This window comes from Petaurus breviceps, unplaced genomic scaffold, assembly GCF_028583685.1.
Source record: "Petaurus breviceps papuanus isolate PSGF00001 unplaced genomic scaffold, PetGlider_PUasm1.0 37, whole genome shotgun sequence".
Taxonomy (NCBI): domain Eukaryota; kingdom Metazoa; phylum Chordata; class Mammalia; order Diprotodontia; family Petauridae; genus Petaurus; species Petaurus breviceps.
The window spans coordinates 97501573-97527952 of NW_027186296.1; the positions used below are offsets into that span (position 1 = coordinate 97501573).

The following is a 26380-nucleotide window of genomic DNA, read 5'->3' on the forward strand; positions in this document are numbered from 1 at the left end:
TCAAAAAAAAAAAAAAAAAGGCAACTGCCGCCAACTGCCAACCACAGGACCATTAGCTCGGCTTTTTTTTTTTTCTTGCTCTGCTATGTCAGCACGTCCATGGGGCATGGGAGATCTTTAAATCCCATAACCCTTACAATTATCAAATAAAGTATGCTCAAATTGAGGTATGCCTATAGTTGATAACATTTTTTTTTTTTTTGCTTTTTGGAGGGCAATTGGGGTTAAGTGACTTGCCCAAGGTCACACGGCTAGTTTTTGTGTTAAGTGTCTGAGGCTGGATTTGAACACATTTCCTCCGACTCCAGGGCTGGTGCTCTATTCACTGCTCCATAACATTTTTGCATACTATCAGCTGACTTGTTGAATCTGGTTATTTAAATATAGTGGATATATTTTATAATACTAGTTTTAGGGTCAGTGGGTGTAGCATCCACCTTATAGAGGTATTTAGATATAGCAAAAGTTTGACTTTACTCATTTTGAAGAGTATATTTGAAGAGAGAATTTTGCCCAGGGTAGAAATGAAATTGTTTAATTTTTGTGCCAAGGAGTTTTTTTTAAGGAATATTTTTGTTGTATATTTTAGGTTATAGTTCAGTTTCAGCCTTCCTCTGTGCCAGATGAATGGGGGACCACACAGGATGGACAGACGAGACCTAGAGTTGTAAAACGTGGAATTGATGATCATGATGAAATTCCTGATGGTATGTGAACCTCTAGGGGAGAGAGTTGAGACAGACAATTCAAGTCTTTCATCATCAGTCTATTATAGTAGAGAAAATCTGGAATTAGACTAAATTTGAGTCTTAGCTCTGTCACTTATATGATAGTAGGCAAATCACTTAACCTTTCTGATCCTTAGTTTATTCTTTAAAATGGAGACTAATGGTACTACCACTTAAGTATTGTGAACCTAAAATCAAGATGTAACTGTTATCTGACTTGTTTGATCATAAAACTGTATTCACTTGTTCACTTTCATTCACATATTTACCATAGACAGTTTTGAGAGAGCCAGCTCCTTTTGCGTAAATTGAAACAGGATTGTGGTGCATGGATGCTTCCTTTGATGAAGTCTTCCTTGAATCCTCTCTCATCTTTTCTTTTATGCCATCTTTTTTAGCACCTACTCTTAGTATCTTCTGTTGTCTTCTATTCCTTACACCAAGTCCATTTGTTTTGATACATTTTCTCATTCTTTTACTATAAAGGGGATCTTTGTTGTGTGTAACATTTTCTCCTGTCAAAATTATTTTATTAATTACTTTTCTTTTTTTTATTTAGTTATTTCAGGATCCCTTCCTCCTCTTTTCAAAAAGTGGGCCATCCTTTGTAACAAAACAGTTAAAGAAAACCAACTAAAACTGTCTTATATACAACATTCTTTACACTTTTACTGAAAGAATAAAAGTTAGTTTAATTGTTTACTCTGCAGGTCCAAGATTGGTCATTATGGGTACTCAGCTTGGCTTCATTTTAGATTTCATTTCATATGTATTTTAAATATCTAACTTCTTGTATATTTTTTATATATAGTTTTTCATATGTGAATATTGTAGTACTCACTGTGCTTATATAAATTATTTGCTACTAATGACTATACACATTTTCCCAGTCATGTTCTTGCTTGGTCAGACTCTAAATTCATGCTTTTTCATTTATTTTTATGTTAATTCCTTAATTTCTAATTATAAATTTTGTGTGTTGAGTGAATTGAATTTGCATGTTAAATTACTTATACTTCATATTTTAATACTTTCTGTATGAAATGCTTTATTTTAGTTATCCTCTGCTGTGATCAACAATCACTGCTGTCTTTGTTTTCCCTGTAATTTGTAAATATGCTCTTAGGAGGGAAGATATTTTTATAATTCATATTTTTTAGTTTACATAGGATTTGTATACATTTTTAGCATTTTCAACACAGTTTTTGAGCTGGTAAAAGGCATTATCATTAATGTTGGGGATTGTAAAGCCTCCCTTCATTTAGAAAATTCGCTTGACATTAAACGTATCAATATATTGCTGTTTTATACATATGTCAGTTTGTCACTTACTTCCTGTGTGAATAACCACGTTGTTGTTTTATGTGCCTTTGGCTTTTGACTAGACTGCTTTTGTTTTCTTATACCTTTGTGTAGGGAAGAACAATCCTGGATTATTACAGTTTGTGAACACACTAGTTTCATTTGTTATAACATGAAGTATGAAATTCATTTCGACTTCATATTCTTCATGTTTGCTGTCAATTATACAGTAAATGTGTAAGGAAGTGAAATATAAGTGGAATGAAAAAATTAAACATTTATGTTAAGCATATTTGAGGAACTTTTAAAAGTTCTTTAAGTAAAATGGATATAGGGGTGGATGTTTAAGAAATAATTATGGTCAAGTTTTATCTCAATAATAATTCTGAAAATAAGAGTTTAAGATCTTGGAGAGATGAGTAATCCAAGTGATTACTAGACCTAGGGTTGGAAAGTTCTTAACAGTTAGATGATTATGGGAGTTTCCAGGTAGGGCAGTATCCTGCTACCTTTTCCTACTGGGCCTTCTGCTGTGTGCTGGGGAGAGGTAACTTTTTTCACTCTGGGGGTATTAGTGGGGTTGGGGCAACAGAACTTTTAAGTGCTAACATTTTTCTCTTTCCACAGGTGAGATGCCTCAGGTTGACCATTTAGTATTTATGGTACATGGCATTGGTCCTGTTTGTGATTTACGTTTTAGAAGCATTATTGAGTGTGGTATGTTTAGCATTACTTTTTTGTTCAAAGAATAGTTTTAAAATGAATTTATAAACTGTTAAGGTGCTCTTAAAACTTTTAATTTTCAACTGTACAAAAAATACTAGGTGATGTTTATAATATATCAGCAGGAGGAATGTAAATTTGGTTGATTTAGGAGAAAAACTACTTTTCACGGTTTTACATTTGACTGCCATCATTCATGAGCACTATATTTGCAAACAATTTTAATTAAATGAAGTTTCTTAATGAAATTCTGTCAATTTTTCATTAAATTTGTATTTTTTAAAATCTTTATATTACTTGTTAAATTCATGTTTTCATAGCATTGTTTTCTTTTATAACGCTCTTTGTTTCTAAAATGAAGGAATTATTAATTATTCCCCTACTTTTTAGTGTTATTGAGGTAGTAGATTTGCTTTTTTCTTCAGAAAATATCTTTGGGATTTTAAACATTGTAATTATTTCATTAATAATCATTGATCTAGCTAGTATTGCATTTTTCACTGAACTATTTAATTTTTCTTTCTAAAGTTGATGATTTCAGGATGGTTTCTCTAAAATTGCTGCAGACACATTTTAAGAAATCTTTAGATGACCATAAAGTAAGCAGGGTGGAATTCCTTCCAGTTCATTGGCATAGTTCTTTACATGGTGATGCTACAGGTGTTGACAGGTTTGTATTAGTTAATTTTCTAGATTTAGACCAACATAATTTTAAGTTCAGAATTAGAAAGGTAGAGATTTATTATTAAACTATTACACTGAGACTTTAGGACATGTTTTTTTTTTTTCCCCACTGCTTTCAGTCCCAACTTGGGAAGTGATCATATGTCCCTGAGCCTCAGTTTGCTCATTTATAAAATAATAACATTGAACAAGATATTGGAGATCATTTGAACTGTATTTTAATCCTTTATACTATTTTAATAATGTTAATATACAGTATGTTACATTTATATTGGAGTAAGCCCTTGAAAGTATGGATTAATAGAAAGAAATCCAGTAACCCAAATTCAAAGTCTTGGTTCTGTTCCTAAGAAGCTATGTTACTAATTATTGACTTTGTAATCTTTGGCAAGTTACTTCACCCCTTTAGTTGTTTTTTACCTGTAAAATGAAGGTGTTGGATTAGATGATCTCTAAGATCTCTTCTCAGTTTGTTAGAGTCCTTTAATCAATCTGATGTCGTTTGTTTAAATCTGCACAATTTTTGCATACTCTATATACACAGGTGCATATCTGAGAATAGTCTCCCTGCTGAGCACACAGCAATGCCCCATATTTCCTATGTTTTGTTGCTTGGAATTTCCTTCTTCTTGGTGCCTCCCTCCCACCTTGTCTTTTCCCCTCAAGGTTGTGAGTCAAAATTTACTTTTATGGACTGGTCTAGAAAAATGGCAGAGACAGGAGTTTTTTAAGCTTGCATCTCCAGTACTTATCACAGTATTGTGTACATAAGAAACTCTTAATAATGTTTATTGAGGAACTTGATATTAATGACTCAATATATTCATATTTTTATTTTTCAAAGGAACATTAAAAAAATAACTCTACCAACTATTGGCCGTCTGCGACACTTTACCAATGAAACCTTGTTAGACATACTGTTTTACAATAGCCCCACCTACTGTCAGACTATTGTGGAAAAAGTGGGAATGGAAATAAACCGTCTACATGCACTTTTTATTAGTCGGAATCCAGGTTTTAAAGGAGGGGTCTCTGTTGCTGGCCATAGCTTGGGTAAGTTTTTAGCATATGCATTTAACCTAATTATAGGTTGATTTTCTGTAGCCAGCAAAGTTTTATAAAGGATGAAGTTTAACTCTTTTACTTTAAAATGCTGACTTTCCAATTAACTACTTACTCTTTCACCTTAAAACTCATTTGTCTTTATGATATACTTTATCTTTTTTTTCATTTATATCCATTTTCTGCGTAAATTATTTGTGTTGATGATACATACCAGCTGGCATTTGTATAATACTTAATAAAGTCTGCAAAGTGCTTTACAAGTATTATCTCATTTGATTAACAGCAATCCTGGGAGATTGATGCTATTATTATCCTCATTTAACATATGAAGAAACTGAGTCAGGCAGATGTTAAATGATGTGCTCAAGTTATGTATTTGAGGCAGGATTTGAACTCAGATCTCTGAGTCCAGGTCTAGCACTCTACTTTGTTACCTAGCTTAGATCAATTAGACTTTGTTCAGCACTGAGCATATGACTAGGACATAGCATGGTCTAGTGCAGTGTTTCTTAAACTGTTACAAGGTACTATGAGATAATACCCTAAGTTTTTTTAAATGAACCTTATATTATTTTCTAATAGGCATAAAAATAATTTTAAGAGGATTTTGCTGCAAATATTCTGTCAAAGTTTTGTTTAAACTTTGGATTTTACCTCTGTGAACAACTTTGAGAACTACTAGTAGCTAAAATTCTGAATCAAGTTCCACCTCAATTTTCTGTTCTGTAAAATAGAAATAGAAGCCCAGGAAGGCCAGTGTGGGTGGGATTTAAACAATAGGAATGAATGCTAATACTTGCATTCTATCTCACAGAATTGTGGTAAGGAAAGCACTTGATACTTTAAGAAATATTTAAATGTGTTCTATAAAATGTCAAATCTTACTAACTTTATAAGTGGGAAAATATAGTTTTTTTTGTATTCTTCAGGATCTTTGATATTATTTGATATACTATCTAATCAAAAGGACTTGACTTCAAAAACTGTGCCTCTGACTACTGCTAATGGTATCATGAAGCATGCAGCTCCTTTTGAAAAGCAGGTATGTCTTGAGTGTTTAGTTAGCATGTAGATTTGTAGCCGCAGCTAAGTTTGCCTCAGAACCTTGAATTGTCAAGTTTCAGAAATGTTTTCATATAGTAAATACATCCTTTGAGGAATGTAATAAGAAATTTTAGAGCTCACCCATGTCATGACTTTTCTGTTGACTAAGAAGGCAGAGTCTCTGAAAGCTTTGCAAATGTTTTTCCATTTTTATTTTTCTGCTTAAGGCATTAGAAGATCCAAAGGTGCCAATGGATGAATCTTGCGACCTTGATGTTGAAAATGAAGTCCTAACTTTGCAGGAAACCCTGGAAGCACTTAGCCTTTCTGAATATATCAGCACTTTTGAAAAGGAAAAGATAGACATGGAGTCTTTGGTACTGATAATAGTTTTTAATTTTTGTTTTAAAATTTCTCATCAGATTAGGAAATTTAAGAATGAGATAAAATCTTAGATTCTGAAATCCAAGCTTCTGGTCCTTGTGTGTGATTTTTAAAAAATTTAAAGTTCTTAGTTGAATTGTTAGTAATCTGTTTTAGATGTTATAGCAACTTAACTAATGTAGAATTATGAAAATTTTCAGTTTTATGTGTTTTTTTTTTTAAAGCTTATGTGTACAGTTGATGACCTAAAGGAAATGGGAATACCTCTTGGTCCTAGGAAGAAAATAGTCAACTTTGTAAAAGACAAGGCAGCTAAAGTGGTAAATTCATTTTTTTTTTTTGTTAATTGCTTATTTGTTGGAAATTTTTCTGTAACTAGTAAAATACTAGATAAATTTGTTTCAGGTACCTAAGTTTATAAGTTTTAAACACACAAGGGGAAAAAAACCCCCTAGATTTAAAGTAGATTAGGTTTAAAAGAATCATGGGAAGAAGAGACTATGTATCATTCTCTTAAAGGGTCTTTAGACATCTGTATAAATTCACCAAAATATTTTATTTATCTTAAGGAAGAAAAAGCTCTTTCATATTTTTTTTCTCACTAGTTTGGACTTAGAGGAAAAACTATTTCTAATAGTCCCGTTGTACAGTCCACTGTCATTTACTATCTCTGCCACTCTTTTGGTACTTGACATATTTTATCTTGTATAATTTCTTTTTGTGTTTTCACAGTGTAACTCTAATATTATAAAATAAATTAATTTCCATAAACTTCTAAGCTTTTAAAGTGTCTTGAAAGACATTGTGTATTTTAAGAAATGTCCTATAAAGCACAGTGCCATCCTGTATGTAAGCAGACACTTAAACATGTCTCTTTTACAGTCATGCCTTTTGAATTTTGTTTAACTAGATTTTAAGGTCCTTAACAATAAAAAATTCACTCTTTTACATTTCTTTGTGTCCCTTATGCCTAATTTGGTAATTGAGAAGTGATGCAAAGTTTATCACTTTTACATAGATTGTTATATAGACTATAGAAATGTTTCTGGGTGATAAATTCCTCCTGTCCATAGTATTCATTGTAGAATTTCAAAGAAATATAGCTTGGGCAAACAATTGTTTGAAGTTTGGGGATATTAATCCTCCCTTATCATTGTAGTTATAAATCCATATCTCTTGGTATATGAGTCATTGAACCAAAATTCTGTGATAAAACAGTTTTTTGATCTTCCTTGCATCTCATTCTCTTCAGTAAAGGAAAAGAAAGCTAGATCGTGCTGAAATATTAGGAGTTTTAAGGAACAGTCTATTTGTCTCCTTGAGTGGAATACATTGTTCTTTGGATCAATAAATTTTGACATTTTCATTTGAAAGTGTTCCTCAAAGGAGTTGGGGGCTATACAGTTATTTTACTTTTTAAATTACTATATCAGCCATGAAGCTTTCTTGGTTTTTTTTGTTTTTGTTTTTTGCTCTTTGGAAGGAGAAGGCAGGGCAATTGGGGTTAAGTGATATGCCCAAGGTCACACGGCTAGAAAGTGTTAAGTGTCTGAGGTTGGATTTGAACTCATGTCCTCCTGACTCCAGGGCTGGTGCTCTATTCACTGTGCCACCTAGCCACCCCTATGAAGCTTTCTTTTCTGAGCTTTCATCAGTTTCTACTTTTTATATAGATTGCAAGGTACTACTAAATCAATACCAAGATAAATGATTTGCTGATTTGATTTATTGTGACTGAATAATTGAACCAAAGTAAACCGGTTCTTTTGTAATCATGAGACTTAAGGGTTTTTGGCCAGCTTCTTTACATATCTTTCTCAAGGAGTTGATGTAATTTTAAACATTTAAAGAGCAAGGGGAATTTTCTGATGTTATAAATATGGACATATTTTTGACTTACTCACTTCTTAGTTATTGCCTACAAGAACAGGATGAGGATGGGGAAAGAAGCACAGCTATTGGCATAGGCATAGGAAAATTGACTGTTGAACTTTAGAAACTGTTAGGTTAAGTCCTGAGGAGCTGTGTCTTGTTTGAACAGAGTGGGCACTTAATCAGTATTCATTGAAATGAATGAATGTAGTATGTCAACAAATAAGTAGAAGTCAGTTTTCGATGAGGAGGTAGATTATTCTAAATTTTGATTAAACGTTGTCTTGCAGTTAAAAATTTGAATACCCAGAAAATGAACAGGTTTTACAGAATTTCCAGAATGTCAGAGTAAAGATCTCTATTTCTTTTTTTTTTTTTTAAAGCAATCGGGGTTAAGTAACTTGCTTAAGGTTACACGGCCAGTTATTTCTGGGTGTGATGCTAAGTATCTGAGCGCGGATTTGATCCAGGTCATCCCGACAATGGAGCCGGTGCTTTTACTCGCTGAGCCACCTGGCCGCCCCTAAGATCTCTATTTCTAAGACTGTCAGACTTTGTTTTTAATATCATGACTCCCCTGTTCTCTTGAAGTTGAGGCACCTGACTTTGATTCCAGATTGATTAATGACCAAAGCTAATTTATTGGTAGGTAAACTAGGTACAGGCAAGTTTTCCTGTAAATTGTAAAGACTAAATTGATAATTGCTGTTGAAATAAAAGGGCTTAAGAAAGGGAACTGCTCCTCATCTTAGGAATGAGAAGGATAGGATTCCAGTAAGAAAATGTTTTCGGTAAATGAGCAGGTTCCACTTAGAAAGAAGCACATTGTCTTCTGTAAAAGCTCGTCTATTAAGTAATGAGGTTAATTTCTCTGTGTGGCTTATAGATTCAGAATCTCTTCATTGTCATCCATCCTGTTTGGAGGCCAAACTTTTTGCCCAGGATATTTTGGTAGTTATGGAGAAATAAAATGTATGTAGACACATTTAAAAATGATAGGAATGTTTTGTAGATCAGAATGTTAGTGTTGCGTTAATGAACATTTCTGTTGTTACATGCATGATTTCATAGGGAAAATACATCTTGACATATTCTGTATTTTTAAGTTTGAATTGCAGAATTCAGTGTTCAACTTTTTAGATACCACAGCTCGAGTTTTCATTAGGCATAAAATCTGAGATTGGTTCTTTGACAGGAGCAGAAAAAAGAGGCTTCAGACAAGAAAACCTTGATGGCTAACTTAAGAGGTCAAGAAGAAACTGCTCAGAAAGCAAAAGAAACAACTCCCCTGGTTTCAGAGGCTGATCCATCAAAGAGAAAACTTCCAGTTGGTCCTTTTGTGTCATCTGTGCATGTAAATTATGACTCCTTTGAAGTTGGAACAGGACAGGCAAGTTTAATGCTTGACTTCATATGGCTATATGTAAAAATATAAATAATTGCAGTAGTAACATGGCGTAGTGGGAAGCACAGTAGACTGGAAGCCCAAGACCTGGATTCTAGTCACAATCTGTCAATATCTAGTTGTATGACATAAGACAAGATATTACCTCTGTTTGGGTTCCTTTTTTCTTATTTTTGAAGTAAGGAGATTGAACTTCGATGAACTCTAGATCTAACGTTCTGTTTTATATATTGCCTCTCACAAAGATTTTGCTTATAATGATTAATTGTTATATGAAGAATAATTTACCCTCCTTATAGTTTTCCATTAATGTTGAGGCTATGAGGCAGGGAGAATATGACGGAATGTAGATACTGGAATGCATTGCTTTGTGCTACATCTTAAAACATTGCTTTAAGGCATAATTCTGATATTGCTTGTATTATTACAATTTTCTATTTGGATACCAGTCAGATTGTCAGATTAGAGGATAAAAGTGGCAAGAAGTGAAGTTTTAAGTCCTTATTACATAGCTTTCAACAAATTGAATGATGAAATGTGAACCTGTAAGAAGTGTGAAATACTAGTATTGTAGTCACTTTTGCTAATATATAAAATTCTTCACTTCACTTCATTTATACTTGATGCTTGACAATTTTCTATTCTACTTTATTGATTTCATTCCTTTTCCTCTCTCCTCAAGAATAGTTGCCTACCTTGCCTGCTGAAAGCAGATAACTCAGCCTCCCATTTCACTGAGAAGACTGTGACTACTGACCAGTGGAGCTGGTGGGAACTGGGTCACTTTGCCACTTCTTTACTTCTTTCATGGTCACATTCTTCATTCTTTTAAAAACTCCACTTTATCCCTCTTTCCTTTTCTCTTGTGACAGAACTATTAGCTTGCATTTTTGATCCCATTTACTCCAACCTCTTCAGTGACTTTGCTCTAGTAGTTATTTCCCCTTACATAGTCAGTTTTTCTCTCTCTGTTGTTGTCTACTTCCCTTCTGTCTTCAAGTGTGGTTTCCCCAATCCTAAAACAGTTCTCTTGGCTTTTTAATTCCATCTCTCTTTTCCCTTTAATTATGAAACATAGAAGTCTTTTATACCGAATACTTCTACTCCCATACCCTTAAAGGCTCTTTTATTCTGACTAAGGCCTTTATTATACCAGTTACTACTGTCAGAGTTTCCAGACCTGCTTAATGTAAAATTGTCAAACCCTCACTTCCCCTTCTGTCTTCTTGAACTTTTTTGATTACCCCTTTCTACTGTATTCTTTCTCTTCTTAGGTTTCAACCTGGTTAGTTCTTTTAAGTAATTTCTTATATCCTACTCTGTCTCCTTATGCTTGCCCTGAGCCCCATGGTTCTGTCCTTGCTTCTCTTAGACATTTCCCTATGGCACACTCATGTTCTTTTCTGTGACTTCAACTGCTACTTCTAGTCTAATTATGGTTCCCAAATCTGTAGTGTTGACTCAGGGAACTCTCCTGTGCTCTAGGCTATTATTTTCATTTGCCCACAGGAATTCCCCATGGGAGTGTTCCATTTGTTCATCAGAGTTACCATACCCAAACTGAACTTACTAATATCATTCATCTTGAAATTCTCTTTTTCTCTTAATGGCTCTACCATTTACCCATACTCCCATGGTATCGGAAGTTTTGGGAATCTTGGAGTTTTTAGTCTTCCCTCTCCTCATAGCCAGTCAGCTACAAGTCTTGCAAAGTCTGACCCCACAATATAATGATCATAGATAGAAAAGCTTGAAGGGACCTTTGAGGTTATCTAGGATGATTCTAGGCAAAAATCCTTATTTTCCATCTCTTAACATCTGCCCTTCTTCCTTATACCAGTTGTCACTATCCTGGTAATATCCTCATTGCCATTTCCTTAGATCATTATAATAACCTCTTGATAAATCTTTCCAGCTTCCAGCAGTCCTTTTTATCACTGCCAGACTAATCTTATGCATAGATCTGGCTGTGAAATGCCTCACCTTTAAAATCTTCAGTGATGGGGTGGCTAGGTGGTGCAGTGAATACAGCACCAACCCTGGAGTCAGGAGGACCTGAGTTCAAATCCAGCCTCAGACACGTAACACTTACTAGCCGTGTGACCTTGGACAAGTCACTTAACCCCAATTGCCCTGCCTTCCCCCTCCAAAAAACAACAAAAAAAAATCTTCAGTGACTCTACTTTGCTTCATTGATGTCAAAGCAAATGACATTAATCTGAACTCTGTATTTTGGGCACAAGTTTTCTGGAAACAATTTAATTTCACATTAGTCTAAAATCAAGCCAGTTCTAGGGAGAATAAAGTCCAAACTGGTGAAACTTCTCATGCTTTTGTGCATGTCTCTTCCCAAGATAATATGAAGTAATAAGGGATATAACAAAATGTTAAAATAAAGTTTTGGATGAATATTCCAGAATAGTTATTACTTGGATTCTCTTCTTGACCATTTCCCTCCAGGACTACAAAGGTCTTTGCCCTCTTATAAATATACAAATACTTTCTGAATAGAGGGATTGGGGAAAGAACAGATTGCCCCTAGTTGGGTCAATAGCCCAGGTGCTTTATGCTGCCAGGGCTCAAGGAAGGACATATTCTTAAGTAGACAAGGTACTCTATGTGCTATGTTTAGTTGCCATCTCTAATCAATTCCTTAACAACAGCCTTAATCTTTGGTTCTTAACCTGTTACCCACCTTTCTGTATATGGAGGTTGGGGCGGGGAAGGTGTTGGTGTGGAAGAGAGGGAGGAGGCAAGGGAATGAGACAAGTCTGAGAAAGTCTTTTAGACTAGAGAAATATTTCTAGAGAAACTAAAAAGGACATTTTAAAAAATATGCTTCTCTATTGACTAAAAGTCCAAACTCCTTTATCTACCATTTAATACTTTCTATAAGTTGGTACCTACTTGTCCAGCTTTTTATACCTTATTTCTTGTGTTCTGTGTTTTTGTGAAACTGGAACAATAACTGCCCTCCAACATAAACTGTTTTTCCTGGTTTGTGCTTTTGCCACTTGCTGTGGCTGGAGTGATTTCTTTCTTTATTTCTATTGAATTCCCACCTATCCTTCAAAACAGCTCAAATGATTCCTCCTCCATGGAAGACCTTGCCTGATTTATATCAGTTTGTTTAAAACTTCCCAGTACATTTATGTGTTAGTAAGTATTGCAATTAGGTGATAGGTTATTATAGTTAGAGCTCCATTGATAACCTTTTGATGTCTAGGAAAAGCAAGGGAGCCCCCCAGCTTGTTGGGTGGACTCTTGGTGATAGACTTATGGGAGGATCTAGGATCATAAAATGATGCATTTAAGAGCTGGAAGGGACCTCAGAGGTCCTTTAGTCCAACCCTCTGGTTTTACAGATGAGGAAACTGAGGCCCAGAGAGGAAAAGGACTTGCCCAAGGTCACAGAGGAGTTAGATGGCAGAGTTGGAATTTGAACCCGGGACATGAACAAGAGTCCTGCAGGAAGAAGAGGCATGCATAGGTTGTTTGCATCTTTGGGGAGAATATTTATGTTAAGAACATCACAGATAGATTTGGGTATAGCTATGGGTGTCTTCTGTTACTACCAGACTATAAGCATTATGACAGTGTTATGTCTTATATAAACTTTATACCTCCTCTAGGACCAAGCACAGTTTTTTGTATCCGATAAGCATTTGATTTGTTTTGTTTGGAGTTGACTTGTAATTCAACAGGTTTCTTTTTCTTATTATTATTAATTATTTTACTTATTTTTAGTTTTTGACATTGACTTCCATAAGATTTTGAGTTCCAGATTTTCTCCCCCTCCTCTCCTCCCCACCCCAAGACGGCATACAATCTAATACAGGCTTTCCATATACATTCATGTTAAACATATTTTCACATTATTCATGTTGTAAAGAAGAATTATAACCAATGGGAGGAGCCATGAGAAAGAAGAAGCTAAAAAAGGAGAGCAAGTAGTATGTTTCCATCTGCATTCAGACTCCATAGTGTTTTCCATCACTAGTCTCTTGGAGTTGTCTTAGATCCTTGCATTGCTGAGAAGAGCTACGTCTGTCAAAGTTAGTCACTGCACAGTGTTGCTGTTTCTGTGTACAATGTTCTCCTGGTTCTGCTCACTTCACTCAGCATCAATTCATTAACAGGTTTCTTAATAAGACAGCAATTATAGTTCATGACAGCTGTTACAGGTGCTAAGTACATTGCTGCTGTAGCCATATTGCACATGCAGACCTGATGTGTTGAATGGTAACAATGCTTGACTATAGCTTAATTATGTTTAATTCAGTAGATTGTGTATTTTGAAATTGTATTATAAGACAATGAAAAACTTATTTTTTTCTCCCCTCCCCTCATTTAATTCTGATTAGGTTTCTGTGGTTTATAACTCATTAGACTTTGAACCAGAGATTTTCTTTGCCTTGGGCTCACCGATTGGTGTCTTTCTCACTGTACGTGGAGTGGACAGGATAGATGAGAATTACAGGCTTCCTACCTGCAAAGGGTTCTTTAATATTTACCATCCGGTGAGCAAATTTCATTTTTTTTTTTCATTTGGAAAAAAGTAGAAGGATGTGCTGTTTTTATATGTAGATTCTTATGGTTCTTACCAGGTTGCTAGTAATCTTTGAGATTTGTCAGTAAGGTACACTGTTATTTTGGGGTATTAGAACTTTGGTGAAATGCCTTCCATGTAGCTTTCTGGCTCTGTCTTTAGTCTCTTTGGGGAAAAAAAGATTTTATTTATACAAATTGCTTTGACTCATTAGTTTGGACATTTTTATGTCTCATAGAGAATTGATGAGTCCGGTCTATTCATAAAGTTGCTTAGGTACTCTTTTTTTTCACTCAAGTAAGATGTGTAACTAAAGATAAATAAATTATTTTTCAGTAATTCTTCATTTCTTTATTTACAGCTTGATCCTGTGGCATATAGATTAGAACCTATGATAATTCCAGATTTGGATATAAAACCAGTTCTCATTCCACATCACAAAGGCAGAAAAAGACTTCACCTAGGTAAAGGCAGTCACAATAAGAAGATTTATTGTTCATTATTTATTTACTGTCACATACAGTACTTGGTAGTTTGGGGAAATGAAAAAGAAATAGTAAATAACATTTCTACTCTTGAAGAGCTTATATTAATGATTGTAGGAGTGGAGAGGGTAAAAATGCGACATTGAGAAGGAAGATGATGGCAAACAGTCTATAATAGATGTTTATTTTGTTCCTGTGAAGAAATTTTTATTCACTATCTTGATCAGATCTATTCACTTAAATTTCATGGGGCAAAAAAAAGGGTTCTTGAACATGTAATTGGAAATATTGAGCAATGTGCTTGCATGAGAAACTAAGTTTAATTGAAATTTGAGAAATAATTTATTTTCTTTAGGTCCTTTAGATGTTTACTTTTGTCTTTAATTTAAAATTTTTTTTTACTGATATCTTTGGTTTTTTAGATTTCCCCCTGTATCCATTCCTTTAACTTTCCCAGAGAACCATCCCTGATGCAGCATTTATTTTAAAAAGATGAAAAGAAAAAATTCATTAAAACCAAATCAACACATTGAAAAATCTGACTTTTAGTAGCTTGGGATTTTTTTTTTCATAAATCTCTTAGATTGGTGTTTTGATTTTGTTTAGAGCTGAAAGAAAGTCTCTCTCGTATGGGATCTGATTTGAAACAAGGTGTTATAAGTTCTTTGAAAAGTGCCTGGCAGATATTAAATGAGTTTGCACGTGCTCACACATCTTCTACTCAGTTACAAGAAGAATTGGAGAAGGTAGCTAGTCAAATCAAAGAAGAAGAAGAAAAGCAAGTAGTGGAAGGTAAATTTGATATTTCCCTATGAAGACATTTTCTCTTCCATGATATAATATTTGGAAATTGTTCAGTTGCTGTCTTTATTCTTGAAAAGTTAAGATATCTTTGTGTAGAGAAAGCCCTGATACAGCTTAGTTTGACTTCTCAAAATAGGAAATTTCAGTGTGCTAATTCTCTTTTCACTGTTTCTTACTACTATGCAATTTTTAATCTTGTAGGGAAGCATGAGCCAAGAGTAGAAAGTCAGAGATGAGTACTAGAATATTTTAAAGGTGTCTCCTTTGAGACATCTTTTGTCTTACTTATTTAATTGTAATTTAGATAATAGTACAATGTCAGGTCATTGTTCCAGGATAATTTTGGATTTCTCTGATTCTAATTCTGTCTCCTTTCTTTTCTGCAATGCTCCCTCACCCCTTTTCTTCACAACTTCTGTCAGCTGGTTGGCTGTTCTCCTCTTCTCTTTGTGTAACCTGTCCTAACTTTCCCTGGCCCTTTGGAAGAATGAGGAGTCAGCCTGGTAGCTCCCCAGGTTGCTTCGGGTGTCGTGTCAAGCATCATTTCTCTTTGAGTCCAGAAAGTCAGCTAAAATCAAAGGATTATGATTGAGTGATTGACTTTTATGTTGAAATGGTTTAAATTCTAGCAGAAAAGATTGTTGAAAGTCCAGATTTTTCCAAGGATGAGGACTTCTTAGGAAAGGTTGGAATGTTAAACGGAGGCCGCCGTATTGACTACGTTCTACAAGAAAAGCCAATAGAAAGTTTTAATGAATATCTTTTCGCTCTTCAGAGTCACTTATGTTACTGGTAAGAATTCTCATTGTAATTCTTTAGTTACTAGTTATCTTTGACATTTGTATTTTAAAGTCATTTTCAATAGGTCTCATGGAGGAACAAAATTATGTGACTTTACATTGTTTAAAACAAACGTAACACTTGAAGTTTCTGTGAAAACTTCTATAGTTATGTTGTCATTGAATTTTAGTTTGCTTTTTCCCTTACTAAAAAAGAAAGACCTCCAATTTCTTGTGAAGTATTTTTAGATTTATTTTTTGTTATCCATGAGGTGGCAGCACACATTTTCCTTTGCCTCAAAGTTAGTATTTTTTATATACTTTTTAAAAAGCATACTTTTATGTACTTCCATACTTTTCTACAGAATAGGAATGAAAAGTCATCTCTTATGTCCATTAAAAAATATGTGTGTGTGTATGTATAACCAGAACAGATAACCATTTCTTCCTTCCTCTTGGACAATTCCAGTATTAAATAGTTTTCTTGGTAATCTGTTTTTATCTTCCATTGTACATAGATATTTAATTCTATTAGTGTCTTTTTTTTCTGAAGTGAAATTGCCTTTTTTATAGGGAATCTGAAGATACTGCTCTGTTACTACTTAAAGAAATTTATCGAACAATGAACATCAGCCCTGAACAGCCTCAGCACTGATGAAACTACAATTCCTAGTATGTGATTTTTAAATAATGATATAAACTGTGAACTGAATGCTCCCATCTCTCAGTGTTTTCGTGGAGCTGATACCTAGATCTTTTCTTGCTGTTTTCTCTCCTCTGCTCAATAGTTAGTGGAGAACGAAACATTTTGTAACTTCTTGACTCACGTTTTACATTAATATTACTTTATGATATTTCTTTCTATATGTAAAATTTAATGCATTTATCCTTGGTTTCTTGTTTGTAACAGTGTCTCAGTGTACATGGCAGGCATGCAGGGATTCCTAAAATGTATCATTAATTCAGATAATTCTTACCTGTATCATTATATGTGTATGTAAATATGGCTTTTAAAAATATAAAGGTGGTAGAACTATTTTAAAACTAGACAGCTTACTATACTTTGTAGAGTTAAACTTCATCTTAGACTGTTGAATACAGAATTCTAACAATTTTTTGTTTTCTATCAACAAACTAATTTTTCATATATCAAAAACACTTTATTCTTACTGTTGCATAAATATTCCTAGAGCTCATTTAAAACAACATAAAAATTGGGTATTCAGAGAATTATTAGTAATATAGAGTATCTGATAGTAAACTTGAGCATCTTATCCTCATTGCTTAGTGGAACTTCCCAAAAGTGTCTACCTATATAATGCTAGATGCAGTTTTCACATAATATTAGGCATCCTAGTGGTACTATAATATTTAAACAAATTTTAAAAATTAGCCTTCTGTCTACTCTAACAGTTTGAAATGCTGATGTTCAGAAAATAGAGTTTGAGGCTGATTCATGCTGTGCTACTTGTCTAAGTTTTCTTTTAATCTTAGTCTTCTCTGGGGATCCTCAGTTGTCACAGATACAGTAGACTACTGATATTGCCATTTTAATATTTTTTTAATAGTATTTCTTATCAGAGGTACATTGTGCTTAATTAGGTGGTAACAGGACCGTTCCTGGAATATTGCAACTAAATTTTGTGTGATCTTTGCCGTACATTTATATAGCTATGTAATTGGCAAGTACTTGCAAATGTTGTTTCTGCTAGTCAGACTGATTTTTACTGCCAAGCTGACCAACTGTTCTAGTTAATTTGACCAAATTTGGTATTTAAGACCTTTTAGAATAATTTTTTTTGTTCTGATTGTAACACATCTTGGTCAAAACTAGAATGGGCAAAGGAATTATTTTTGTCATTTTTCTCTACCATTGTTTACTTTTTCTTTAATTTTGAGAGGGAAGGTAGGGCACTTGGAGATAAATGACTTGCCCAAGGTCACACAGCTAGTTTTTTGTGTTAAGTGTCTGAGGATGGATTTGAATTCAGGTCCTTCTAACTCCAAGGCCGGTGCTCTATTCACTTCACCCCCAGCCACCACAACTTTTTCTTTTTCACATAGATAGCAGTATTCAAATTATTGAAATGTAACATCGGAAGGCTTCACAGTCTTAGATTTGGGAGCCATTTTATTGAATTATCCAAGGTTTATCACTGAAGAAATATCCTGGAATTTGATAGCATTGTTGTCTAATATGAAAAAAAAATTTTGAATCTCTTTTCCTTAGCATTTTGTCTCATTTTGTAAGGAATGGGAGATAGTTTTGATCTATATCTGTGATTTCACTAGGGAGTTCCCAGTAAGGAATTCTCTAGTATTACAGAGCAGCAACTTCTTTGTTTCTTGTAGTCTTAATTGCCTGGGGCACTGAAAGTTTACACAGCCACTGTGAGTCAGAGTCAGGACTCAAACCCAGGTCCTCCAGACTCTGAGTCTGGCTCTCTTTCTCTGCTTTTTGGATCAGTTTTAGTAGTAGTAAAATTTACGCAAACCATCAAAATGATCTAAAAATACTCATTTGTGTTAACTAGTTCATTCACACATGCAAGTCAGTAAATTTTTAGATGTGTAGTTCCTTAAGTTTATGATACATGGACTCTTTCAGTTATAGTCTAAAGATAAATGTCTTTAGAATTATTTTGAATTAACTTGTATAGTTTATGTAGATTTTTAAATGTCTATTTTTCTCTGTTTTGTTATGAAGTTAGCATATCATAATAAAGTTTAGCTAAAGTCACAGAATATTTGTTAGGATGTCCCCACAAATTGGGCAGGCAATATTAGGGCTTGGCCTTATATTTATTTATTGTTTTCCTTAATCAGTTTATAGAATTTGTACTGTGAACTATGAGTTTTCTTTGCTTTTATATTTGTAAAGCACTTAGTGTAGATCTCGACTTACACTAGGCACTTAATAGAAGCTTCTTCCCTTCTTTTTCTTTCAGGAAGCAACACTTTTGTTTGATATTTAACATTTGATATTTAACTATATTGTTATTTTAAATCTAGAAAGTTCACTGATTTTTTTAAATCTTTTTTACAGAATGTTCCACTATGGTGCTGAGAAAATTCTAAAAGGAATCCCTACTCTGGTGAAGGATGACAGCAAATTGTTTCATCAATTCTTCCTTCTACAATTCTGAGATACAAAATTTTGTTTAAAAACATAAACAGACAATGAGACAAAACCCAACACCATCAATACCACATTTTACAAAATAAAATTGGGAAAATATATATGTATACTATAACAAATGATGCAGTTTTAATTTTCTCAAATCATTTTAGCTGTACAGTTGTCAAATTGATGTGATCAATGAAAATAGGTTTGTAGCATGCGGACTGTTATTTCTAATCCCTAGCAAACTATTGTGAGAGCGTTGGTAAACTTGTATTTTTTTTTCATCAAGTCAGGATGTCCTTTTTATGAAAGTAAGGACATCTTGAGAAACTGTAGTAATATTTTTTTTTGAATAATTCATTTTCCACTTAAAATGTGAATTTTAGCTTTGAGCTGCTTGAATGCAGGGTCGTTTGTATTTGCTAAAAGTAAGCTACAAAATTATAGTCTAAGAAGGATCTCAGGCCTTATGATGCTCTTTTACTGATGAGATACTTATGGAGGTAAATGCTCTTCTAAAGAGGTATGAGAGCTGCCACAGGGTGTGTATCTCTGCTCGTGAAAATGAATGGAGGTCAGAGACAGAAAGTTAGATCATTTTCCCATTTTGTCATCTTAGAGAGCTGATGCTGTAATCTGGCTGCTGATGTTCCAAATAATGTAAAAAACCAAAGTGGGTTTTGGTGAGATAATAGTTTCATTTTTACCAAAGTGTGTTGCAAAATATGAAATGTATCACTTCTAAGATATAAAGCTAATAATCTATGAAGGATGGCTCTTTAATATTTCTTTCAGTTTTACATTTTTAATTCAAATTATCTAAATATTTTCCTAATGCTAACTCTTCTTTTGTTATGCAGTAGAAGCATTTTGCACTATTTACATAACTCATGAAACATGGTGATTTTTTTGGGGAGGGGAATCAATGTATGATACACATTTTGTGTATGTATATGTTCTGATTAGCGTGAGTAAAATAGTAACATCTGCATTTTTACAGCAAATTTATGTTTTTCTGTATATTTTTGTTCTGGCTTTTCAGTATACATTTAGTTTCAGTGATGAATACCTAATAATATTGAAAGTAAGTATATTTTAACATATTTGAATATAACATGTTCATTGCATAATTATGTTTACAGTCATGTATCATAGACATGAATGAAGTTGGAAAGCGTTTTAGAGATCATTTCGACTAAAGTTTTTTCAAACTACTGAGGCCAAGAGAAGTAAAATACCTTATCAAATGACTTGGCTAGTTAGACCTGGAATTGCAGCCTGCTTCGTGTTCCTTTTAGGCCAGTATTATCGAATCTCAGAGTTGTAAGGAACCTGAAGGAGGTCATCTAGTCTAATCCATCCCTCAATAGGAATTCTGCAACATAGCCAACTCTGTCCAAAGACTTCTAGTGAAGTAGAACTTAACTGTTTCATAAAGTAGTTGATTCTCCTTTCCTGCTAAGAGTTTTTTCCTATATGATTAAAATTGTCTCTTACTTTTACCTGTCAAGAATAAATTCAGTACTTTTTTTCCCCCCAAACTAGCCAAGGCATTTTTATTACTTGGGTACATAAGGGTAGGTCTTGACCACAGACAAATAAGCAGACAACTGTGTTCTCTAACCATGTGGAATATGGCTTGACCCATTTTTAGTCTTAGAACTTGGTTGAGGGGTAGCTGAGTGGCGCAATGAATAGAGCGCTGGCCTTGGAGTCAGGAGGACCTGAGTTCAAATCTGGCCTCAGACACTTGACACATTTACTAGCTGTGTGACCTTGGGCAAGTCACTGAACCCCAATTGCCCTGCCCTCCCCCCTCCAAAAAGAAAAAAAAACTTGGTTGGGAAGCCAAAGAATAAATTAAGGGTGGTATAGAGTTGGAAGACAAATGGGAACGGGGCACAAGGAGGGTAGGTAGTGTAGTGCTAGGGCAGGAAAACAGAAAGGAGATTAGCATATAGTTAATTGTGTTTTGTTTGCAATATTCTAGGCTCTTTCCATTGCACTGCCAAGAGATGGCATTCTTTTCCATGAAAGCACACTTCTTTCTAATTTCTTCAGGTTAGCTACATTTTAATGTATCTTCAGGCTTTTACAATGATGTCAGTCTCTACAGAAGCACAACTAAATATGACAGGTTTAGGGTTCTGATTCCACATACCCATTACTCCCAATCTTGTCTTCTTAGGTTGAGCTGAACAAGTCAGATCTTTTCCTTGTGGGTAGCCCTTAAAACACTTGAAGACAGCTTTAATGTTCTGCCCCTCCAATGTCTTCCCAAGGCTAAACAGTTCTACTCTTTTCAACTGAGCTTCTTTATAGCATGATCTTTAAGCCTTTTATTCTCCAAGTTGCCATTTCAATGTTCTTAAATGTCCTTTCTAAAATTTAGTGCCCAGAAGTGAACACACCGTTCTAAATGTTGTCTGACTCAGGAAGAGTACAGAGGGATGGCTGCCTCTTTATTTTTTTCACTATGTCAGTGAATGAATCCTTTCTCATAATTCCTTTTCTAAATGCTTAAGAAAAAAATAGAAAAGATGCTTCTGGTGCGTTTTCCTCTGATTCCAACTTTAGGACTAGTTCTGTTAACCCTGTAGCCATATATAAGCCGTATAACCCTGTAGAACAAAGTATTTCTTGACAAGATGGAAAATCAAAAGACTTAAATCTTTAAAGCATTAAGACTAAAAGGTCAGGAACAACTGATATTTCTGTTGTTCCTCTCTTCAGAGTTAAAAGCCTATCTGCACAAACTCCAAAGTCTTGCTAGTGCTTACACTTTTCAGATATGCAGCACACGAATACATAGCACAAGTTTCACTTATAGATGCCTGCTGCCATCTTGACAGTTGAATGTGTTTTGTACCAGAGTTCTTTCTTGACCCAATAATCTAAAGTTAGCCAAGTTGTGTAGTGTCTTCTGGGGACAGAACAAAATGCTTTAGGGAGTACCATCTGCTTCCTGATACTCAATGTGGGATCAATTACAGTTCAATTGGTTACTTTTACCACACAACTCCAATTTCTTCCAAGGTGGCAGTAGGATGGCATGGTAAATAGAGCACTGGGCCAAGAATTGGGAAGATAGCTGTGTGACCTTGTGTAAGTCACTTAACCTCTGCTTCAGCTTTCTTACCTGTAAAATGAGGACAATAATAGCACCTACCTCCCAGGGTGGTTGTGAGGTATTTGTAAAGCACCCAATATAGTGCCTGGCACAAAGGAAGTGCTTAATAAATGGTTATTTTCTACCTCCTAAGGTATCACAACAACTAAGATGTCTTCTTGGGATGAAACTTTGAATTCCTGAGGATGATACTAAAGGAATTGGATAAAGAAGTGTATTTTTAACTATGCTGTGAAAAAGAGGAAGAACGAATCTAGGATGAAACTATAAGCCTAGGCTAGATGAGAGAAGGTGGACTGCCCGTGTTTGCTTATGTGTTCTTTATCAAAAGGGGAGAGAGAACAAATGATTCATGGGAATTGAAAGCCCATATGAGTGAGGAGATAGTAGGAAGATACCTGGCTGTTTTAAATGAGTTCAAGTTCCCTGGCCCAGATGAATTACATTCTGAGACCCTGAAAAAGCCTGTGGATAGAATTGCTAAATTTTTATTACTGGTTTTTGTTATGAGTAGTTTTTTTTGTTAAATATTTTGATAAGTTATTGACAAAATGTTTTATTGATGCTCTTTTAAAAATGTCATTACTACCAACTAACCGACTTTAATTTTCTACCCCCAAGTTTTTTTTTTTTTAAAGCAATCAGGGTTAAGTAACTTGCTCAAAGGTTACATGGCCAGTTATTTCTGGGTGTGGTGCTAAGTATCTCAGCCCAGATTTGATCCCCAGGTTATCCCCAGGTCATCCCGACACTGGAGCCGGGTACTCGCTGAGCCACCTGGCCGCCCCTAAGCAATTGGGGTTAAGTAACTTGCTCAAGGTTACACAGCCAGGTGTTTCTGGGTGGGTAATAAGAGTCTGAGCTCAGATTTGATCCCCAGTTCATCCCAACACTGGAGCCAGTGCTCTTGCTCGCTGTGCTACCTGGTTGCCCCTCTACCCCTAAGTTTAAGCCCTTTCCTTTAACAGATGTGTGTAGTGAAGCCTAATAAATCAACACTAGTTGTTTTTTTTTTGAGACCATTAAAATAAAAGAAAAAAAGACCATATAACTGCGTTATGTTCTTCTAACGTCTTAATCTGGGGTCAGCAAATTTGTTTATATTTTTCTTTTAATTTGGTAACTTTAAATATAAATGGTTTCCTTTGTAGTCCTATATATTTTATGCTTTGAAAAATATTCTGAGAAAGAGTCCATAGCTTTTGTGGAAATGCCAAAGGGGTCCGCCTTAGGAAAAAGTTAAGAGCCCTTGTTCTAATCTGTCCTGTCACCACCAAAAGGTGAGAGGTATGTTTCATCATCAGTCTTCTGAAGCCATGATTGGTTGCTGCTTTTGTCAAAGTTCTGAGGGCTTTCAAAGTTTTTCCTCTCCTTTTATTGTTATGTATATTCTTCTGCTAATCATTTCACTCTTCATCAGTTCATCTAAGTCTTTCCATATTTCTCTGAATATAAAATATTCATTAAGATTCATATTCATAAAGATATGATAAAATTCTATTACTTTAGAATGCCATAATTTGTTTAGCTATTTCTCCAGTTTATGGGCACTTGTTTTCCATTTTTTAGTAAAGAAAAAAAAGTTTCTGTAAATATACTTTTACACATGGTTCTGTTTCTCTGTTATTGATCTTCTTTGGGGTATATGCCTAATAGTGCTGCCTGGGTAAGAGGGTTTGTTAAGTTTAGTGACTTTTTGAGAGTAGTTTTATATAGTTTTCTAGAGTGGCTATACCAATTGACAGATTTCAACATTGATTTTTGAAGAACTATGAATAAGAGGGGCACTCCAGGATGCCTTCCATAAACCACCTTGTGTTAATTTTATATATATTCTGTATATTCATACACACATATGCATTTCTGCCCCATTGGAATATAAGCTCTTTGAGGGCAGCGACTTCTGATTTTTGTCTTTGTGTAGTGCTCAGCATGTCTTATGTATAGAAATCACTTAACAAATGCTTATTCATTGATTGACTAGAAACTAGTAAATGTGCTGGTTTGCAAAGAACTTGAAGAGAGTAGAACCTTCCAGTGAGCCATCATGTGTTTATTAAGAAAACCTCATGTAATTAGAAGAAGCATGGCCCCAGAGAAGAGATATAAGAAGATACTCCAACCCATTCCTTTGCAGAGTTGAGAAGTCCATGGTTGTGTGGAAAATTGCATATATTTTTTTTTTTTTGATGTATGGCCCAGCTTTGTGCATTTTTTTCTTTAAAATATTTGTTATATGGGACAACTCTCTAGGAGGAGGAGGGATGGTGGGAGAAATTATTGATTAAAAAAACTAGATATATTCAAAATTGACTTTAAAATCATGCTCTAGAAACAAAGTAGTTGTCCATAAACTAGGAAGTGACTAAAAGATATTCTTACGTGAATGTAAGAATGTTACTATACTGTAGGAAATGAAAAGATTAATTCAGACAATTATGAGAAGACTTGAAATAAATAGAACCAGGAAAACATTATACCTAATGACTACAAAAATATGAATGAGAAGAAGAAAAACAGTAACTAGAAGCTCTCTAATTATATCGATAAAGTTTGGTCTTGGAGAAGAGTTGATAAAATGTACCTTGCTTCTTTGCAGAGGTGGGGGATTGTAGGTCTGGAATATCACATATATAGTCAGATTAATGGATGTGATTGTTTAATTGAATTGCTTTTTCTAACTTCTAAAATCTTTGTTAGAAGACTTGCTGGGTAAGGGAGCAGAGATGGATATATTCAGAAAATTCTGTTCAAAAGTCATGTCTGATTAACCTCATTTCCCTTTTTGACAGGATTACTAGACTGAAAGATCGGGGGAGAAACCATAGACATAGCACACCTATATTCAGTAAAGTATCAGACAATGTTTGTCCTTTTGGATGGAGAGAGGTCCAGAATTGAGGACTGAGTGATGAATTTCAGATGGATATTCAACTTAGAGGGAGATTCCTAGTGAAGGACCACAGGGATCCATTGTGTCCCATCAACCACTGAAGCACTTATTAAGAGGTAACCAGCACTCATTTCTGTATATTCCCTTTGTAATCCTACCCCAACTGGTTGTCACCTGCTTTTTTTGTTGTTGTCATATTTCTGGTGCAAGGTTATTGGTCTTTTGGGTAGCAAGTCATCAGTGACTTGCTATTGTAGCTTTCTGTTCTTTTCCTTGCCATCAGAGTGGTTTAAGCCTATACCTGAGAAGCAGAGTGTAGCAGCAAGCACCCCAGCGTCCCCAGGGTGGCTGCCAACACAGGTTCTTAGATCTGCTTTTCTAAAAGGAAAGCAGCTCAAAATGGGTTAATCTTGCTTTAATCAATCAAACATATCATTTACCTAGTTCAGGGGAAAAAGGTCAGCACCCCAAACTTGAGAGTATACAGACAGAAACATTTCAAGCAGACAGGCTTCCAACTGTCTTGACCATTACATCCATACCTAGTCAGTTACCAGAGAGGGAAGCATCAACATCTGGGTTTTTCAAAGCTGGAGGGCCCTCAACAGCTGCCCAGAGTCTCATCTGGTCAAATCACACGTTTTTCAAAGTGTACCCCAAAACAAAGTCTCACATCAGGGATTATATAGCCTTCTGGGTCAGAGAATGTAACAACTCTCTAGACCCACTGCCTAATCACAAAGCACCAAGGTGTGGGGGTTCCTGAAAAACTAGCCTACTACCACAGGCTCCAGGTGCACTTAACCTAGGGGCAGGGAAGATCTTAAAAATTTACATTCCTACACAAAAGACATTCTAAATACAAAGAGGTCGTTTTAAATCACAAATCATCCTTTTTTAAAGTAATACACTTACAATGTATAATCCAAATTATGGAAAAAAACCGGGGAGAAAGAAAATATGTTAAGATGGCTATAGATAAATTCTGGGTGGATCATTTAGAAAAACAAATGTAAGAAAGTAAAATTCTCGAATATCAATAAATGTTACCAGCAATGTTCAATCAACTAGTAAAAACTCTGACAGTCTTCCCCTCCCAGGTTGATTTTTTTTTTTTACTAGGTGAAAGAGACCATTCTCTGTCTCATTTCTTAGTAAAATCCTTAGCTTAAAAAGGTAAAAATCTACCACTTCATCCAGGGCCATCTCTGGTTGTCCTGATCTATATCTTGCCACTGGACCCAGATGGTTTTGGAGGAGAAAGTGAGGCTGGTTACTTTGCACAGCCCTCCCTAACTTAATTTAGTTTACTTGCATGTCATGGCAGCACCTCCCTGATGTCATGGGCCTCTTTGAGAACGAAGGACAAGCAACAGCAATAACAATTTTTTAAGGACTTATGATACGCT

At 34.9% G+C, this 26380-nt stretch overlaps 1 protein-coding gene across 4 annotated transcripts in view; it reads left to right on the forward strand.

Annotated features, from left to right (window-relative positions):
• The window catches only part of SEC23IP (SEC23 interacting protein), a 33661-nt gene extending 13944 nt beyond the window's left edge, over positions 1 to 19717 (forward strand). For 2 of the 4 annotated variants that reach the window (XM_069099095.1, XM_069099094.1), the window contains exons 6-19: positions 590 to 707; positions 2658 to 2747; positions 3282 to 3423; positions 4282 to 4490; positions 5432 to 5544; positions 5774 to 5923; positions 6155 to 6250; positions 8998 to 9192; positions 13572 to 13727; positions 14118 to 14220; positions 14848 to 15033; positions 15675 to 15837; positions 16398 to 16496; positions 18871 to 19717. In XM_069099095.1, coding sequence (XP_068955196.1) covers positions 590 to 707; positions 2658 to 2747; positions 3282 to 3423; positions 4282 to 4490; positions 5432 to 5544; positions 5774 to 5923; positions 6155 to 6250; positions 8998 to 9192; positions 13572 to 13727; positions 14118 to 14220; positions 14848 to 15033; positions 15675 to 15837; positions 16398 to 16479 — 1803 coding nt within the window. In that variant the 3' untranslated portion in view covers positions 16480 to 16496; positions 18871 to 19717. The remainder of the gene's footprint in view (positions 1 to 589; positions 708 to 2657; positions 2748 to 3281; positions 3424 to 4281; positions 4491 to 5431; positions 5545 to 5773; positions 5924 to 6154; positions 6251 to 8997; positions 9193 to 13571; positions 13728 to 14117; positions 14221 to 14847; positions 15034 to 15674; positions 15838 to 16397; positions 16497 to 18870) is intronic. The other 2 variants (XM_069099096.1, XM_069099097.1) reach the window with 2 other exon arrangements.
• The last annotated feature ends 6663 nt before the right edge of the window (positions 19718 to 26380 follow it).